General features: G+C 40.7%; 1 protein-coding gene across 8 annotated transcripts in view; it reads right to left on the bottom strand.

Annotated features, from left to right (window-relative positions):
* Positions 1–20,091, bottom strand: part of INO80D (INO80 complex subunit D) — a 54,992-nt gene extending 34,901 nt beyond the window's left edge. For 3 of the 8 annotated variants that reach the window (XR_013774958.1, XR_013774959.1, XM_079311460.1), the window contains exons 1-6: positions 19,827–20,088; positions 18,499–18,568; positions 11,023–11,118; positions 10,679–10,925; positions 4,284–5,032; positions 1,099–1,207 (exon numbers count right to left, since the gene is read on the bottom strand). Coding sequence is in view for 5 of the 8 variants with exons in the window: in XM_079311460.1 (XP_079167586.1) it covers positions 1,099–1,207; positions 4,284–5,032; positions 10,679–10,896 (1,076 nt within the window). In the remaining 3 variants the exon portion in view is untranslated. Of the gene's footprint in view, positions 1–1,098; positions 1,208–4,283; positions 5,033–10,678; positions 10,926–11,022; positions 11,119–18,498; positions 18,569–19,068; positions 19,382–19,777; positions 19,793–19,826 lie in introns of those variants that run through there. The other 5 variants (XR_013774957.1, XM_079311456.1, XM_079311459.1 and 2 more) reach the window with 4 other exon arrangements.
* Positions 20,092–20,336: the final 245 nt, after the last annotated feature.

The following is a 20,336-nucleotide window of genomic DNA, read 5'->3' as shown; positions in this document are numbered from 1 at the left end:
ACAAAAAAAGACCTCCTTATTTTAAAAAAGTGAAATCTACACTCTGCTTAATATTTTTGATTCATTGAAGGCTCTTAATATTTAGCATCCTGGTGTGTGTGTGTCCTAATGACAGAGATACAACTTTGTCATTCACCTTGAGGACCATCTTTAGAAATGGCAGGAAATTCTAGTAAGTTTCAGAATTTTCAGAATGTAACAACAAAGTAAGGTTTCATCAATGATTATTCTAAGTGTGATAGTTAAATATTAAAAAAATAAGGGAAAGTTGTAATACCAAAATGTCCAGTTGCACAGTGAATGAGAGTCATGTTACAGAAACTATAATCAAATTCTAATGAGACCCCAATTTCTTTGTTAATAACATGCAATAGCTTTGTTACAATACTGCACCTGGGATGCCTTGTTTTAACTGTGCACCTTCAAATTTACATTAATAGACCTATATTATCACATCCTGCTGTAAGTTTAGATTTGTGACTTATTATATAGAAAACATCATAAGCCTTTCTGCACTAGCAGCTAATTTCTGCTCTGCTTATCCTTCTGGCCCCATGAGTTCTTTCCAATGGTCATAAGTATTGACAGAAATTTATTCAACACTTAATTATGAAAATAAATACCATGGCCCTTAAAAAAAAAGCACATTAAAACAATAGCCTGCATAATTACTACAAGAATTAATGAGCAAAATGTAGCAAGTTTACTGAACAAAGTTATTCACAACCAGCAGGAAAGACAAGAAACCAATAGCAATCCCATCTGATTCTAATTCAGGACCTCCAACCATCAAGGCACACAAGTTCATTAATAAATCCCACTAAACTCAATTAAATTCAGCCAAACAAGCTTAAATCCCTCCCTGATGCATCCTTCTGGCAGCAGACTGCACAAAGGTCTCTAAGTTAGCTGGAAACTGGGACAGAAGGTGACAAGCTGTTCCATAGCTCTTACAAACAAGTGAGTTCAAACAATCCTTTGTTTCAGCAAAACACTTGAACAAGTGCTTAGGTTCCACTGACTCCACTTGAAGTGAAGCTCACATTTACATGATTTGCTCCATCAAGGCCAGCAGGAATATTAAAGAATCATACTCACTCAGGTCTCTCATAGCCGAGGCTTTCTCGGATAGACCACGCAACCTGGTAAGGGGAGGTTTGCTCTGAATCCTCCAACTCTTCTCCACTGTCTTCAGACCAATCCAGCCCTAAGGGAATTAAAAACATGGAAATTGGATGAAAAGTGCATCCACCTTCTATAAGCCTCTGAGCAACCTTTGGCACAAAAGATGAATGTATAGTATATTTGCAAGCACAATTATGTTTGATTAAATTGTGCAGTATTTTCAATTACACAGGAAAAATTACAGTTCCATTACAGTGTGCAAATAGCATGCGCTGATGTTTGTCATAACTGGGTTTTCCTTTTAAAATCCTTACTGCTTCTTTATCCATAAAGAGTGGAAGAAAAATCACCAACTATCTTACCCACAGAGAAATACTAGTTTTCATAACCAAGTACATGGTAAGAGAGAAGTCCCTGTCATGAAGAACTGACTGCTCAGTAAATTGTAACACTATATTATCTAAATAGGCCAATTTAATTTCTGTGTATATTCTGACCCCTTCTCTGTGCCAAAACACAGAAGAATATGAAAACTGTAAGACATGGCAGCATGGACAGAGATAGAGACACAGCTACCCAGGATGTTCCTCTGCTTAGTCTCTGTAATTGCCTGCCAAATGAACACATTGGGATGAAGGGAGAGAGATACAAACCCCTGCCCTTTCTCCAAGCAGTTTTCACTTAATGATGATGCAGTATGATCAACTTACAGTGTGCTCCAGCAGCCTCAGTGAGTCAACCTACACACAGCTGTTCAACAGGACAGCCAGAAAGAGGCCAGTAAGGTCTCAGATGGAACATTTTATATGGAACTTCATCCTTGGTAGTTTTTCCTACTCTCTCTCCCACACCCAGTGAAATTCTTGCCACTTTCTTGCAGCAGGTGGGACAAAATACCATTGCTGCATTTACAAGGCAGCATTTTTTGCTTTTTCATTTTCTTGTGTGCTCCTTGAAAATTAATAGAGTTAAGGAGTATTTAATTTTTGCTAAAACTAAACTAAACAACTATATCTGAGATTTTTCTGAAGCCAGATGCCTTGAATCTAGGAAATGCATCAGCATCAGGTCAAGTATACTTTCAGAGTTAGAGACACACACACATATGCTTGGAATACAATCATCAGGTAATTCTTCATCATATAGAACAGCACTTTAACATGAACCACACATAACAGAAACCTACATTTTCAGGAACTTCAGCATCCTAAAAAATTCGTTTTTTATTTTTTAAGACATAAACTAAATGAAGATACCTTAAGACATTTGATAAAATGACAGAATTACACTTTCAACTTGAATGTTTCTTTTTCCTGTTGTCGCTTCCGCAAAGGAATGAAAAAACAACTTAATCATTCCATAAGGATGTCCACAATTGACAACCACATAACAAAGTATTTACTCAAAGTTTAAAAACAAAACCAGAAATTGAGTTATTTTGCTTCTCCTGGGCACTGCAGAAAGGAAGGAATAAAATCTAATCCAGATTCAGCTATACTGACACTGAAGACTGCAATTACATTCATATCCAATTACATGGCTCTGATGTTAGTACACATAAAGCTGGCTTCATCTTTTGAAAGATTCTGTGCAGTCATCTCTAGTGCTGCTCAAATACAGAAAAGAAATCCTGAAATTCTCTGAACTGGCATACCTAATCTTTAATATTAAGGCTTATAATGACTAAATACCAAATAAATTTTCCACTCTCCCATAATTAATATGTAAATTCCTCTCCTTGGCAAATATAAACTGTTCTAAATGCATCCACATAGTGCTACTGCATAGCTAGTACAGCCACATGCACCTGCCTAACTGTATAGGTATAACTGTTCTTTATCTTTACTATGACTCTTTTTTTTGGAAAACATATTCTCTTCACCACTTGAGAATGTAGAACATTAAGCACAGAAAGGGATCTTTCTACAGTCTTTCAAAACACAGGTCACTTTCTAAGCTATTGAGGTCTGTGACACTCAGAAATGCCTCTGGAGTTGCCATTCCTCTAAAGACCTGCACTATATATAGGACCATCAAAGCTGTTTTCTGAAGAACAATTTCCTTTAGAGACATGCTATGGGATGCTAATTATCTCCTGAACAAATAGTCAAGCTATCCCATGAGTGCCAAAGGGCAGATGCTAACAGCAAATTAAGAAAAAGTTAATTGAAATAGCAAAAATTACAGATGTTTGCAATTAAATAAGACATATAGGGAATGTCCAGACTTATCTGAAGTATTTTTCTATTTCAAACATCATAAATGGTGTTCCCTACTTATATCACACCGATTGATATTTCCTTTTCCCTGCCAGTATTTAGTTAGAAATGTACAATCTAAAACTGAGCAGAGAAGTTACTTGGGAGGGTGAGGAAGATAAAAAGGACAGATAGGTGTGTCTAGGTCTATATTCACAATCAGATAAACCAGCCACAAGGTCAGTTGCCTTTTCAAAGCTTACAGAGTACTATCACAGCACCAATTTGGTTATATTTGCTTATATTTTCCCAAGCAGCTATTGATTATTATATGTAAGGAGAAGACTATTTCTGCACAGTATGCAGACAAGACTTAACCTATCCAACTACCTTCTGTAACAATGTTGCTCTCCTGAAGTGGTCTTTTCCTTTTTCATGCATATTCTATACATAAATAGGGCCCAGTCAATAAAAATTCTCATGCCTTACAATTTTCCAATTAAGACAACTGGAATTTCAAATCTGCACAGATTGATGGGCCAAACTGCAAACTTTTACTTATATTCATGATGTCAGGTGAATTTATCACATACCTAATGTTTCAATCTAACTTTGTCCACTCATGTAGTACTGCTAGTGTAACTTTTACTACTTCAGATGCAAACCTTCTAATGAGGTCTCTATAAATCAAACACTGTTTTCTACACCTCAGTTTGATTTCTCAAATGGTTAACAGAACATTAAGAACAAACAACCAAAATGCCATAAACCATTTGTGATGGGTTCAGGCATTTCCTTCACAGACAACAGGGCTAAAGAAAATGCCAAGAGATTACCTAGCTCAGGGTTATTTTGTAAGGACCACACAGGAATGCAGGACAGGGCTAGGAGGGCATTCCCCTTCAGTGTCTGGGTTTCAGGTTAAAACATGCAGCTGCAGTGCACCTATGTCACACTCACCTAAGTGAGGAAACAGGTCAGTGTCCAGCTGCTGTTTTCGAGTGCACAGTTTCACCAGTCTCTGGAGCCGGCTCATGCAGGACGAGTGCGGAGAGAAGGCTGTGGCTTTCATGAGGACCCGGTCAGTCCTGGGCGGCTCCGGGACAGGAGCCCTGGCGGGTGGCAGGAGAGGCAGAGGTCTCTTGTTAGACAACTGCCGTGCTTGTGCTATAGTGTGTGTGGTGGGTGCCACTCCCTGCATTGGTAGGCTGGTGTTCAGAGGTTGAGGTGACTTGCAGACTATGCCCTGCGGTAGCCCTGTCGGCTTTAACGAAGCTGATGAAGGTGGCAGATGGGAGTGCTGCTGCTGCAGAGGCTGCTGCTGCAAAGGTGCAGGAATGGGGCTAAAGTGCTCTTGGCGAACTTTTAAAATCTCTGTCTCTCTCTGGCGCTGCCGGTTTTGAGCCAACTTGCTCTGCAACTTTTTCTTCACTGTTGCCCCTTTCTTTAGGTCATCATCCTCCTCATTGAAAGCAAAGGGGTCTTCTAATTCTGCCTCCAGGTAGTGGAGAGGAAGCCTTGCCCCGGGAGGGGAGAGGGACATCCCATCCAGTCCATTGGGCATCTTCAAGGCCAGGGTGGGCACTGTCAGACTGAAGGCCATAGCATCCATCTGATGCCTGACCTTCACCTCCTCTATGGGATCATTCTTTTTCTTCCTCTCCTTTTTCGGTATAAAGCCAAGTACCTGCAGATGGCTGTTGCAGTACCTTGGAAAAGTAAAAGCAGTCACTTGTTAACTAAACTTCTGTAAGTAAAATCTGAAGATAGGACAACACTTAGGAGAAACCTGCACACACATCTCAAGCAAATACAAACTGAAACACAAGAGGTTTTCTAAGAATCATACACAGCTGCTTCTAATGCAACAGGTAACTATGGTGCTTCCAAACCAGCAGGAAAAAAATTACTATGACTATTGACAAATTACTATTTCTAATGTTAAGATATAAGATTCTTCATCCATTATTTATAGGAGAATCACATACAATCATTCTTAACTCTTAACTCTCTAATATTATCTCTCTAATAGGGTAAACAGTTAAAATCCAAAGTGAAGAAAACAAATGGACAGTCTGATATTTAAAGCAGCAAGAATGTAAGCTAGTAACTGATCAGTTCAAAAGCTCCTAAGAAAAATTACACTGAAGACTAATTCCTTTCATTTGTCCATTCTTTCAGTGGAAGTAGTTTACATTTTCATCAATGCACACATTATTATCATAATTATTATTATTGTATAATATATATTATTGTATAATATATATTATATATTATAATACATATAATATATTATTATTATGTAATATATATTATATAATATGTATTTTATATATAATTATATATCATTAAATTATAATAATATTATTAATAATAATAATTCCACTATAGTAGGGAGCAGTTTCTTAAAAGGACAATCTCAGTAGATATCAATCTGCTAGGAAAGAATCACCATTTACACTTACTAAACAAGTAGCATAAGTACTTAAATTCTGTTTTAGTAGTTTGATGAATTTTGAATACAGAGGGCTAGCTGAATATTCTTAAATAAAAATCTAGTTTAAAACAAATCCTCTGCTGCTAGAAAGCATTTACACAATGCCAGAAATATGTATACATAAAATCCACAAGCATGGATTTTAAGTTCTTCTAGCATGAAAAAAACTTTCAAATACATGCTATTAAAAAAAAAAAAGAAAGCAAAAAGGTCTTTGAAAACCTGCCATGAAAGTAAAAATAATTACAATTTATGCCACAGATAACATACTAAAAAGTACGCAATTAACTTTTGTTTGATTGGAATTAGCATGTGACAGAAATTTAGGAACCATGATGTGATCCTTTTCCTGTATGCCATAGGCAGCTAGTGCTGCCTCTGTAGAACCCACCAACAATCAAAATTTCCCCTTGAATCCTCAGAATCCAAACTATAACCTACAGCTTATAAATAACCAAAGATACAAGGAAAAAGTGATGTCTGCATCAAGGTAATTATGGACAAGATAATAAAATATCCATTAAGGTATTCTTTAAAATCTGATCAGTATGAATCTCTGAACAGTAGTTTTGTTGAAAAATAGGTTAAAATTATATTATTTCTGGTCTTCATGGAGCAAAAAATGGCAGCCCAAAAGCTCAAAGACAACCCCCCAGAAATGTTTAGCACTTCAGTTTAGTCACTTTCAACTTGTCAACCCATTTCTAAAGAAACAATGTGTGAACAGCTCTAAAGGGTCCTTAAAAGGGAAAAAAGAGAAAGCAAATTCATACATGCTCTCCCTTTTTTAATGGTCTCCATATATGTAGCTTCTTGAGAGACCCACACTCCTAAGGTTTCACAAAGCAGAAAAGGCTGAAAAGCACTACTACTTATTAGTGCCTAAATAATTTCTTAATTACATTATGTTGTAAGTAATAAATAAACCTAGATGAGGCAAGCTAAAAGCCAACAACTTGTGCAGTCCTTATCTGGAATACTGTAAATTCATACTGAGAGATGCACTTCTAAAAATAAAATTATATAATGAGGGTTCAATAAAGCTTCCCTTAAAGTCAACAAGTGCTGTTTCCATATTTAAAATTAAGCCCTTTTTAAATATTTTGTTTGAACAGTTACGACAGCACTTTTAGTATGACAGAAGAAAAAACCCAATGAACAGACTAAACAAACACAAGGGAATTATTTTCCCTCTTATGCCAATAAGAAGAGTATTTTGCTCAACACAGATACTTCCCTTATATTGTTCAGAATTTAAATTATTGTCATCCTATGCTTGTGCTGATCTGAGGAGGTAGAACTGCATAGTCTGTTTTCATGGCAAAAACAGTAAGAAAAGAAATAGAAAAGGTGAATAAGTCCCTGGAAAGGTAATAAGCTTGCTAAAATTCTCTGAGTTCTAGGCAATTAGGGGTTTGTCTTGTTCATTTAACTTTAACAGAATAATCTCTATATGGCAGAGAATAAAGCTTTGGCTCTTACAGCTGACCATCCTGTATCACTGAGAGCCAAGTGGCTCCCCTGGACACAAACCCATGGATGCCAGGCTACAACATTTGGATTCCAGTACACACTGACTTGGCTTTGTGCTTTAGGCTCTGTCAACTCCCTGTCCTCCAGTATAACCAAGGCTATTACACCTTGGACTAACAGGAGCAAGAGACCAGGAAGAGCAGTTCAGTCTTCTCTGGGTAGAGAAGACTGCACACAAGCAGTTTTGGTTAGGCAGAGTTCTCAGTACCACCACTTCAGCCTTGACCTTGTCAGCCCTGTGCACAGCCAGGGGGACATGCACCCACATTTCCCACCCTGCACATTCCAGGATGGCTCTTTAGCTGGCCCTATCCTAAACTGGCTCTGATTCCATGCAGTGCTGCAGAGCCTGCATTAGTTCAAGCTCCATGGGAGTCAGATTACTGGGAAGACAGGAACTGAACCTGCAAGCAGCACAGTGCTTTTCACAATGCTCTGAGCATGACACCCATAAGGGTCCAGCTGGCCCTACAAAAGCCAGTTCTGATGAGCCTGTCTTGGAAGCTCACTTTGTCACTTCTGCAACCTGTCTGTGAGTTATGCTCAGCTGATAATATCACAATAAGTATCTATCACAGGTTTTTTCCCCTTCTTATCCAGTGCCAAAGGCACTTATTCTGTGCAGGTAAGGTCAAATGAAATCCACACATATGGTGGGTTGATATCCATTAAAATTATCATAACATGAAGCACACAAAATGTGATGGGTTCTGAAGACTACAGCTGGACAGTTTTCCCATATCTACTGGGAAGGCAAGAATTCAGACAGTGAGGTTTTCTACCTACAAACACATTCTGCTTCTTAGCACACCCCAGCTTGGTATCAATGTCCATCACTTACTTAAAAGAAGATCCAAATAAACTGGGGAAGAACTTGTATATTAACAAAATATTTAAACATTCTCTAAAGCGAGGAGGATTAGAGACAAAATAGTGTTTAATCCATCTAAATTGTAGTAAACCTAGCTGCATTTCATTATCTTTGTGTGTATCTGGTAAAGAAAGGAGATGTATTCAGAGAAAACAGATATAAAACCCATGTGTGTATCATCACACATATATATATTCTTTAAAAAAACAAGATAGTGAATAGAAAAATGAGACATCAAATAAGGCAATGAAGTCTACTATTAGTAGATTTAGTTTGTAGAATGTTAGTAGTTAATAAGAAATCTAATAATATGCATCATATTAACTATCTTTGTGGCTAGTAGCATCTCATTTGTCTGGGGTCAAGTGATAATTCTTCTTAATTATCTGTGGACACACTATGAAGCTTTTGGCAAATAACACATGCAGCTTCTTGAAATACTTTTTTTAAACCATCTCCAAAAGTATAAAAGAAGATAACTGTCAGAGCATCATACAGCCTGCTTCTGATAATGTACAGTTATGTGTCTAAAACTGTGACAAAATGACCATCTGACAGTAATTCTGTACACAGAAAATGAAAAGCTATGAGTGAAGAACTCAGATATTGCAAACATCTTTATATTGAATGAAGTGTGAAAAAGTCTTCTAAGAAACAGATACAGGTTTGCCTGCCAAAAAAAAGAAGTTTAACAGCCACAGTCTTATCACTAGCATTCATTAAATGTTATTGTTAAAATTAAACTCCACCCCAAGAAACAGTCTTTTAAAATATTCTTTCAAAATATCACATCCTCTCATTTGAAATTAAAAGTTTATTTTCTCTTTCAGACACCTGCTGTCCTCTTCAAATACTGTAATGTGACACTCGACATGCAATTGAATTATTCTAATATAACATACACCAGATGTCATGACCACACTTCACTTTAACTTGAGAAAAATCAAAAAGAACAAAGTGTGATCTCAATTCAAGGTGCAAAGAAAAATCACAAATTCCATGGGAACACGAGATGTAAAAAAGTGTCATTAAGTACTATTACTGCTATTGTTTTTCAGTATGACCTCTGGTAAACAGGAACTCTCTCAGTCAGCTCTTGCATCTGAAATTACAGCATACCATTTGTGCTAACAATTTCTATGATCATTTCTGTGAGCTTATTTCCAAAGAGCCTCAATTGTACAGTAGCAAAGAAACACTCACTGACTGTCAAATTACAGCTTGAAGTTATTCATCTTGTGCCATTTGAGCATTTGCCCTACAGCTTTTGACAAACATTCGTGGTTTTTTCTCACTTCATCAGTCTTCTCAGCTGAAATGGCAGGTGAAGTGTAAGTTAATTTAGAGCACAGTCCAACTGTTGTTTCAGACAAGAGAGGGAGCTGTGAGCTGAGAAGGAAGTTATATGTAGGGCACAGTGGGAACACTGCTAATAATGCAAAAGGTTAGTGAATGGCAGCTAATAATGTGAAAGGTCAGTGAACAGTGGCTTGAGTTTTTTGGCATATTTTGTTCATATTTTAGGTTTTAAAAAGCATTTCTAAGAGAATAAGCCTCAGATAGTTAAAACATTAATTAAACACTGTATTACTGGCAAAACCTGCAATGATGGCTCTGAAAAACAGTCATATATAGAAGACAGACAAGATTAGACAAATTCTGCTATTTCAGCCCGAGTAGAACCAATGAGATTGGTGTTCAGAAAGTCTTGAAGAGCAAGGAAGAATGCCCTTGTGGTTACAATATGGGCTGCAATTCAGGAAATTTGCTTTTAATTCCCAGCTCTCAACAATTTAGAGGACTATATTTTGCAAGGAATTTAATACCTGGGCACTCTGGGCATCTTCATTTGGGTAGGGAAGGGGAGAGAAATAAGGGAAGCAAAAAGAAAAAGGGAGTATGTGGCACTTTCCCAGCTGGCTCATCTATTATCAGGTAATATTTATTTGATTCCAGGAAAACAACACTACAGATCAGTACCAAATCACCATCACTGAATTGTAACTCTGGATTTGTCCCTATGTGTCACTGTCCCTGTGACAGATAAGCATTTTCAACTACTTGTCCTGAAAGAGCAGATGGAAGTGTGCTTTTGGCACTGCTGGCTAAACAAGCAGGCCTTTCTAAGAGCATGTACTGTGAGTGACAAAGCAAGTGAGTTAGAACAGCTGATATTGTGTAGCAGATTTGATCCACAGTTTATAGTGAACTTGAGAAAAGCAGTGAACTCTTCCCCTAAACTTCCTTGGGATTAAGTTACTGCCCTATCGCTGAGAACGCGACTCCCACAAAAAAATAAAATAAAGTTTACTGGTCTTACAACAAAATCCTCAAAGGAACATCCTGGAATACAATTCACTCAGGCCAGTTCCTCCCTCATCCTGAAACCAGGCAGCAACTGAAATACAACGTCCCAGGCACTTCCCACTTTGCAGAGAGGAAACCCCAACTCACCTACGGTCCTCAGACTTGGGGATGGGGTTGGTGCAGCGTTGGCTGTTGTACTTGGCCACATATTCACATTGCTTGAAGGGGGCAGTCTTGTCCTCCAGAACGTGTCTGATGCAGAAGGCGTAGCCGTTAAGTCGCCTCTGCTTGCACAGTTTGGGGCTGTATGAGCACAAGGGCTTATTGTCAACCTCAGAGAAGTGTATGTGTTTGCCTTCATACATCACGTGACTCTATTCCTTGTGAACATCAGCTGAAAGAAGCAAAATATTGAGACAAATCACGTAAGGGGAAAAAAAATTGCATTCAGTTCTAGGTTTTTGGCCAGGAAGAAGGATCCAAAACAATACCTGATTTTAAATCTTCTGTACCATGTCAGTGTTAAGAGAGAGCCCCAAGGACACCACTATCCTGGAATGATGATGAACCAAGATGAAGCAGATTGTCTAAAGGAAAATATCAAAAGGGTCAATGTCAGTCAGAATAAAACAGATATTACTACAATAAGTCAATGGGCACATGTAGTCACCAAGCTGTGGTTCAGTTAGCATCCAATAAAACAATAGCACAATAGTTTCTATCAGTAGTCACAGATCTTTGGAAAACATGAAAAACACGAAAGAAATTAGCAGGGGAAAGAAAATTCTGCCAGCACACTTAAATCTCTTAAACAGAACTTCACTCATCTACCGGAAAGTGATTAGAAGCTACAAGTTGAAAAAGGTTAAGTGTCAGATTAGATCACTTGCTTTCATAAACCAAAGGTGGTTTTTCCCCCTAAGTAGGTTCCTACAGTGTAAATTCATGCAGCCATAAGGTACTTTTTAAGTTCCCAATATTATGAAGGTCTTTGGCAATCATTTTTTATAAAACAAAAGTAAAACCCCCAAACCAACCCAAAGTAGTTTTTAAAAAAACCTAACAATACATACATTCTGCAGCTACTGTGATACACTAAGTTTAACCTACAGAAGGTAGCCTTTATTCAGAAAACTCATCCTGAAGCACTGGAATGAACTCTTTTGAACACTGTGTATTCATTCAGTACCCAATTCAGTTTCATATATTATACACCAAGAAAAGGAATATTCATAGAGGTGATTTTCAGGAAATACGTAATAAATTAGAGGCATGTGACAAACGTACAGATTACCACCTCCACGAAATTACTTGTTCCCAAGGCCCAAAATGTCAAGAGCAGAATTGCAAGGAAGAAGCCTATACAGGCTTTGCAGGAAAGATGTACTTTTCTCTTGGAAAGGTACAAGCCAACACTTTCTGTTGTAAAAAGAGTACCATGAGAAAAATGACGGAGCACTATGGCACTGGGGAATCTAGGAAAACAATTTTAAGTCACTAGGGCAAAACAAAACACAGTCCCACAAAGTAAACAGCATAGATCTGGCCTTCATTAGCACATATCTAGCTGTAGAAGCAGAAACACAGAAGAGTACTAAAATATTTAAAAACACACTTAAAATTCTTGGAACAGCTGTATATGCACACATACAGCATACATAGTGTATTAATGGATACAGGTGCTACACACTGTAACTACTGCAACCAACCTGAACAATCATTTGAAGATAATGGTAACTTTGTGTTTCCTCTTGATACACATTTTCCTTTTCCATGTACACAGGGAAGCAGCCACCCCCAGAGACAGGGGCCTCACACCTTGCTTATACCAGAGAGCCACAACATAAGCAAAGGACATCTAGTTCCAGTTCCAATCGCTTTTCCCAATTCTTGTCATGGCATAGAAGCACATACACTACATATATATATACATATAAATATATACATATATATATATATATACACAAAATCAACCAATGACTGGAGTATGACTTTCCACAACACATTAGTCTTAAGAACAAGAAAGCTCATTGTTGACTGTGCCCTTCAAAAACACAGAATGGGAAGAGGGAACAATCTCTGCTTTAGCACGTTAAGGACCAAATATTCCTTTCAGTCACCTTGGCTCAGGCAGATACTGACATACCCTTCAGTATTATTCAGCAACAACATGAAGGAAAAACATAAATCCCATGGGAACATGACCCATACAGGAGTTTTGGTCAGTGTTTGTATCCCATATGTTTGAGAGATGGACTCTTCTATTACTATGGCAGCAAAAGTAATCAAATGAGTCTTTACTTGCATCTCACACACACAAAGTTGACAGAAAGCCTTTGCTCAGTTTATCAAAGCTTGTATTAGGTAGCATACTGGACTGGACATAAAACTTGAAAGACCAAGTGTATCTTGCTGCTGGGGTGACCCACATGTTGCTCTCAATTTTCTTCTGGTCTATTTATCACCTTCTTTTAAACTACTACTATCGTGCTTTGCAGAGTTTCTGATGAATCACTAACTTTCTCCTCTTTTGTACAACCCAGCTGTATTTCTCTTCAGAAGGTTAGCAACAGACCAAAGAATAAGAGTTCCTCAGGATGGTTCCAAAGTAAACAGTGAGAAATGCATACCTTGTGTGCCTCTGTTAAGCTTCTGTAAAGAAACTGCTCCACAGTTCCCAGGCACTATAATCCTAGATTTATTCTTGTGGCCACAGTCTTATTTTTGGATTTAACTCATAATTAAGTTTTATTTTTTGCATTTAACTTGACTGTGTCAAGGTAGGCATAGTATTTCATTTCTCACTTGCCTGAGAGATACAGGGCACCAGGACAATGCCATAGGACAATGCCACATTCACACAAAAATACTAACAATAATCCCAAGGGAAACCAATGAACAGGAACATGAGGTTTTGGGTACATATACACTAAGAGAAGCTCAGGCAAATATAACCATGTTAAAAATCCTGATAATAATCAATTAGTGCAACTACAATGCAAGGAACAAGAAAGCCAATAAACATAGTAGCCAACCAATGTTATATTAAAAAAAAAAAAACAACACAGCAATTTTCTCAAACTTGCAATTATATCTTTATTGATAGATTCTTAAAGAGTACCCAAAAGACATGTCACTATGTGGTACACTGCCAGGATCAGAGACTGAAGCTGGACTCCATCTAAAAAGAGCTGCATTTTTTTTACTTCCATGGCATATCATATGAGAGAGTGTGTGTGTATAAATATATATATATAAATAATGAAGACACTTAAATCTCTTCATTCTGATTTCATATGATGCAGTGTTTTATTTCTAACAATTTACAGGAGTTCTTAACAGAGCTTTTTGCTGCTACATAAAAAGTAGCACAAGCATGGAATAGGCACATGTCCCTTAACTGAGCAGAACTGAAACTACACTTAGCTAAATAGTGGGTGGGGGAGAAATTATTTTTGTCCCACAGGATTCAGTAAGAGATGACGGAAACATGGACTTCCCCTGGAAAAAGCAAATGCTTAAGCAGCTGTACTTCACTATAAAAATATCAGAATACAAAACTTTGTGGAAGCTGTTTTTGGTTTTGCATTTATACTCTATACTGAAGATGTAGGAAGGCTCAACAGAAAAAAAAAAAATTATGCCTACATGTGCTCAAGCTAACTTTAGCCACAATCTGTGAATGAGAAACCAGAAGCTGCTTCTTGAGGAACCTAGATTTTCCTTAAACAACTGATTCTAAATAGAAGATTTTGAGCTAGTCAGAAACAACAGGGCAAAGAACAGAAGAGAATTCAAAAATGCATGTCCTTGCCAAATGATGTAATACATGACTGAGGTTTAAAAAATAATGGTAGGGAATAAGGTAAATACAGAGCAGTCATACCAGATCACACAATATTGCTGCTAGGGGTGCCTGATGAAGTTAGTAAGAGATTGACTCAAAACATACCAAAGAAGTATTTCTTTGTTTTCACTACTCACAGGTAGTGAATTGCTGGAGCTTGATACCACATGAGACTGTGGAAGCAGACTGGACCATCAGGTTCAAAAAGGCAATAGAGAAGACAATGGGGCATAAGTGATGCACCCGCTAGCATGACCAATTTAACAAATATGGATGGTGGAGGAGTAAGAGAAGAGAGCACAAAAAAAAGAGTCTAGGCTTTCATGACCTTCCTAAGCAGCATCACTTATTCTTACTGCCCAAGACAGAACATTAGGTTGGATCCAAGCTAATCTGACCCAGAAGGGTATTTTTCACATTCTTATGAGGTTATCACTAAAATTTGTAACTTCATAACACATTCACTTCTCCCCTTGTCCCACTTTTTATTCTTGAGCAGCTGACTGGAAGAAAATCTCCTCCCTCTGGCTAAAGTCCTATCTGGACATGTGAAGAAGAGTAACAAACTTAGCACCCCAGCAAGGCTTTATAGCAAGGACAGGCAGGACACAGAGCAAAGTCACACTCTGAAACATCAGCACTTAAGAGCAGAGCTATTTGTCCTGCTGAGTGCAGCCACTGGTAGTCTACAAGACAACGGAAGGTGGTTTGTACAGTAACTGCAAAAAGAGGAATTAAAGATTTCAATACACAGGTACACACCTGTCCAACTGCCAATACCTACTACCACCCTCTGGAAGAAGCCAGTTCCCAATTGCTTTTAGTACTGGCTTTTCAGTACAGGCATAACCAGCTCCGTTGCAGTGCACATCAGCTCCAAAGACAACATAGTTGCAGCTCTGCACTCCACATACTCTCTTCCAAAAGAGTTTAAAAGTCCTTCAGAGAGGCTGGAAAACAGTGCAGCAGCAAACTTTGGAGGATGATCTTTACTGTAACCGTACCCAAGTACCAGCATTATGTCATACAGAAATCTGGTACCTGACATTGTGAGTAGTCTAAAGGGAAGTTAATGGCTTACTCACTAACAGAAAGCCCAAAGCACTGGAACCTCAAAACTCAGATGGGTAATTTTGCACAAATGCTGTGCTGAAAATATTAGAGTATTTTAAATAATGTGGGTTGATACATTCTTAAACATATGCTCAGAAGTTGACATTCAATGTACGTAAGACCCTTTTAGGCAATGGAATCCCCAAATGCATTGCAAATTGCAAGGCAATTATATGCTGGTGGTTAAAAGATGTATAATTAAGAGGACTGAGCTCAGAGCTTCACACACTGCATCCAAACAAAATCCACAACTGCAGAGGTCTTTACTGTGTTGTTTGCACTTGCTAATACTAGCCTAAATTTCATGTTAAATGACTTGGTATGTTCATGACATCTCACAGACAAGGTACAATCATCTCCGTACATTCCCAAAACCATCAGCTTGGGGCTAGAAATAGAACATGGATCTACAAGAATCTCAGCTTTTCCACAAGCACAAATAACATCAATAGTAGTTTTGTCATTTCCTCTTGACCAAGAAAGAACAAGAACCTGACACTGTCAGACCCATTTCCTGAAACACAGCAAATATGCAGTGTGCAAGATGTTTGGAAACACGGAATTTCATCCACTCCAGGACGAACAGAAGCCATAAAACAAATGACAAAAAGACATCCACTTGAAGTTATTTCATAGCAAAACTTTTCAATCAGTATTAGTAAAAAATATACTTCTAAGTATAAATCTAAAATATACGGGGTTCTTTCTATTTTATAGCAACTAATACCTCTCTTTGAAATGTTTTGTTCTATCAAGAGAAGCTGTACCACATCTAACTGTGATCAACACCAACACCACAAAGTTGTAACTTCTGCCCCTATGCTGTGATCTAACCATAAGTTTGGCATAGTTCTAGACTTTTAATAGCTCAATTCTCTACTACACTCAGATACCAAACTAATTGTTGAAACAATAGTCTTTTTGTCAGTAAAAGCACTCAAACTGAGACAGAGATCACTGAGAAGCAACCAAAGTCAACTCCAAGAGTTCCTGTACAGAACACTTCTATTAACTAGAGTACAGCCCTTACTCAGCCTCTGAAGTGCAGAAACTGCAACACACATGCAAGTATCCTGACAGATCAAGGCATTCAACACGTTAAGATCTTACAAGGTATTTTTAGTTAGCACCTGGAATCATATTTTGGACTACTTTTTTACATATGCCAAGACCTGCCTAGGAAGAAAGAAGCAATATTGCCCTCATTCTGCCTTTTTAGAAAGCTTATTACTTCAGCTCTGGCAAAAGGCAGTTCACATTGCATAAGGACGTCCAATATATTAACAGAAAAGCAGCAGAATGTTTCAGGCAACAGTGGTAAAACAGATTATGTTTCAGAATATAACACAATAAATACAGAATTAAACTTAAGCACGATTCCTAATAATAGCAACAGCTAGAGAACTTACAGACTTGTTAACTAGTTACAATCAAGAGCAGAAAACAACTATGAAGACAAAAAACAGAAGTCTTTGCTCACAGACTGAACAGGTTCTTTTTGTCTTCCCACACCAAATGAACTTAAAAGGAATTTTCATTTTAGTTGATTCACTGATCTGCACCTCACAGCACCTTAGAGAAAACCTGACAAAGAAAGCCGAAACCTTAAAAAACAACAAACACCTAAGACTGTGAATTTTAGAAACTTCAGAGGATTTCCAAAGAATAAAAGAACTTACGTAGGAAAATTTGTAAGTACAGCCAAGAGAACATTCCTACAGATTTCAAAAAAGTAATTTCCTAAACATGGCTATTCCTGACCTAAGGTTCAAGATGGGCCCTGTATCTTGAAAGTCTTTTGAGCAAGGATTTCTCTATTTGTGAAGAAGGTCACAGGCCCCAGTCCTGCTATCACATCCTCACAGGGAGGTTGTCATGCATGCTTATTTCAATGTAGTTATAAACAGGCCTGGGTTTTGCAAGGATGAGCAGGGCTGCAAAGAGGTGGCTTCCAATACAGCAACAAATGGATCCTTTAGGACATTGCAACATGGCAGAAAGGTACTTTAAAAATATTTTCTCAGAATATCAAAAGCAAGACTCTGAGATAAAGTAGAGATTAAATATATCACAACACACCTTGCATCTGTACTTGGGAGGAAAAAAAAGTCCAAGCCTTTTATTTATTCAAATAACAGAAAACCTGCCACTCCATATGAGGTTAAACAAAATACTTTTGTCTTATTTTTAGTCCCAATACTACAAAGAAAAATAAACTTATTTTCTCACAATACAGTATCATTCTTGCTTCAGTAGGAATACTCAATATATAAACCAATAGAGCTTCTCACAGAGGAGCCTTTCAGCAGCTATAAGCTATTGGAGTTTCAGTGTGGTCTTACAATAAGATTTGTACCTCTTGATGATTTACCACACCACGAGAACATGGCATAGGCAGTTCCATAGGACCAGGCCCTACACACAAATTCATTCACTGATCACAAAATACTGAACATCAAAACAACCCCCAGTACATAAATTTTGCGTTGCTTTGTGTAAATAATTTAGCTTTACAATTAATGAAACTTTTGTGATCTCTGTATGTATTACAAACAATTCATGCAAAAGGCTGAATGTTGTAGGTGACAGCTTCATATAAAACAAGAGTGCTCCAGCTTGGCCATCAGCACTGGTACCTGGTGGGCATGGCCTGAGCACGAAGCACTGTCTGTACAGGTGAGCCCATAGGGGAGGGCACCAGCCTACAGGGGAATAGTGCATTGTCCTAATTTTGTCCATTTTATTTTTAAGTCTCCCAATCCTCAAAAACTAAAAGGACTTAAAATAAACCTGTGTTGCATGTTGCTCAGTAACAAAGTTAGAACTAACTCTGTGTATTTAAATCAGATGGTATAATATAAGGCTTTAAGGTGAGCATCACTGTAACTTCCAAATTTCATTTGAAGTTACTTGTACAAAGCCCTTATCATTCTGACCTAAGAGACACATTAAGGAATATTTGACCAAAACGCGCCACCTCCCACATTAGAAACCGGAGCTATTTCACCTGTGCGGGGTGAAGCGCCTTGGTGGGTCTTCCAGTGCACTCACTTCACAACTACCAGACGTTCTTTTCCCTGGAAAAAAGGATCCTTTCACTGGCAGTCCTGGGGGCAGCAGCAGCTCACACAGACCCCCAGCCCACGGGGACATCTGGGACACGCGAGGGGCCAGACAGAGCCCGGGCCGTGAGGGGCTACCGAGCGATCCCCGGCCCTGGCTGAGGTGCCAGGGGCTGTGGCTGCCGTCCCGCCAACGGCTCCGGGCACAGCGGGGCGGCCGCGGGACCCCGGCCCGGCCCGGCAGGGCTCCGGCAGCCGCCGGCCCGGCGTGTGCCGGGGAGCGAAGGCGCAGCCCGGGCAGCCCCTGCCCCCGGTGCGCTGCTCCGGGACCGGCCCGGGGCCCCACGTGCCGGCAGCTTAGGGGGCGGGGGGGACACTCCGAGGGCTTCCCCGCACCCCCAAAACCACCCCCCGCTCCCTCCCAAAAAGTTGTGCGGCGAATCCGCCCGCCGCCGGCCCGGCCGAAGGGGGGTCACGGACGGGGGGAGAGGGGGTACGGGACGGGCGGGGGGAACCTGCGGCCGCATTCCGAGGAGCCCCCGCCCCGCCGGCACCGTCCCCGCGGCCGCGGGCGCGGGGTGGGCGGCGGCGGCGGTGGGGGGAAAGCACCCCAAAATCGCCGCGAAACTTTCCAGGCCGCGGCCGGCGCAGCCCCGCGGGACCGGCACCGCCTCCGCCGCGGCGGCCCCGCACCGGGCTGGGGGAGGGGGTGCCCCCCCACCCCGCCACCGCTCATTAAAAGTCATTTCGGCAAATTAATGCCGCCCCCGTCCCCCCGTCCCGCGGCCCCCTCGCTCCGCGCGGGGGGCGGGGGGGCTTGGGGGTGGGGGGGGCAGAGCGGCCCCGGCCGCGGCGCCCCCACCGCCTCCCCCCAGCCGCCCGGCCCCGGCGGCGGCGGGGCTCGGCCCGCTCTGGGCCCGGGGCCCGGCGCGGGGCACCCGGCGGGGCGGGGAGCGGAGCGGCCGGGCCGCGCCGCGCCGAGGCCTAGCGCCCCCCCGCCCCCGTTCTCCCCCGCCGCCCTTCACCTCCCGGGCAGAGGCGCCGCGCCCCGACCCTCCCGCTGGGCCCCGGCGGCCGTCTCACCCCCCTCCGGCGCTGCTCCCGGCGCCCGAAAGCTTCCAAAACCCCCCTGGCTCCCCTCACCCCCTACTGCGGCCTACGCCGCTCCGGCCGATCCCCGGCCTCGCGTAGCCCGCCTCCCCGCCCGCCCTGCGCCCTCCGCACCGCCTGCCGCGCTACGCGAGCCCGGGGATGCAGGCCGGGCCTGGCTTACCTTTCCAGCTGCTTTTTTTTCCCTCCTCTCTCTCCTCTCCCCCCTTTCCCTCTGTTGGGCTGACAGATCAGAGTTTCCTCCCCAGCAGAGGGACTGGGAATGTGCTCGGGCTCTGTGCTGAGGAGCTGCTGCCCCCCTGTCTCTGAGAAGATCCTGCTTTTTGTGGGGAGGAAGCTTTGGGGGCTCTTTATTATTTTAAAACTACAAAGTGCTCAGAGGGTAGGTGATTATTAAGGGGAATCCCTGAATATATTCTCCAGCAAAGAAGGCAGGGCTGCTGGGGCTGCTCAAGAAGAGAGCCAGCAGCCTCCTATAGCACCACTACAGGCACCGAGAGGACATAACATCAGAGAGCGGCTCCTCTGCCCTCCAAAACAACAACTTTCCTACCATCTTGGAGGTAGTAAAGAGGGAGAGAGGGAGGGGGAAAAAAGTACAGAAGGTTTTTATAAAGTGTCAATTTGGAGGAGGCAGCCAAATGGCCAAAACAAAATATTTTATCATTTTTTT

This window comes from Erithacus rubecula, assembly GCF_903797595.1.
Source record: "Erithacus rubecula genome assembly, chromosome: 8".
NCBI classification, from domain to species: Eukaryota; Metazoa; Chordata; class Aves; order Passeriformes; family Muscicapidae; genus Erithacus; species Erithacus rubecula.
This window is presented reverse-complemented; position numbering and strand designations above follow the sequence as displayed.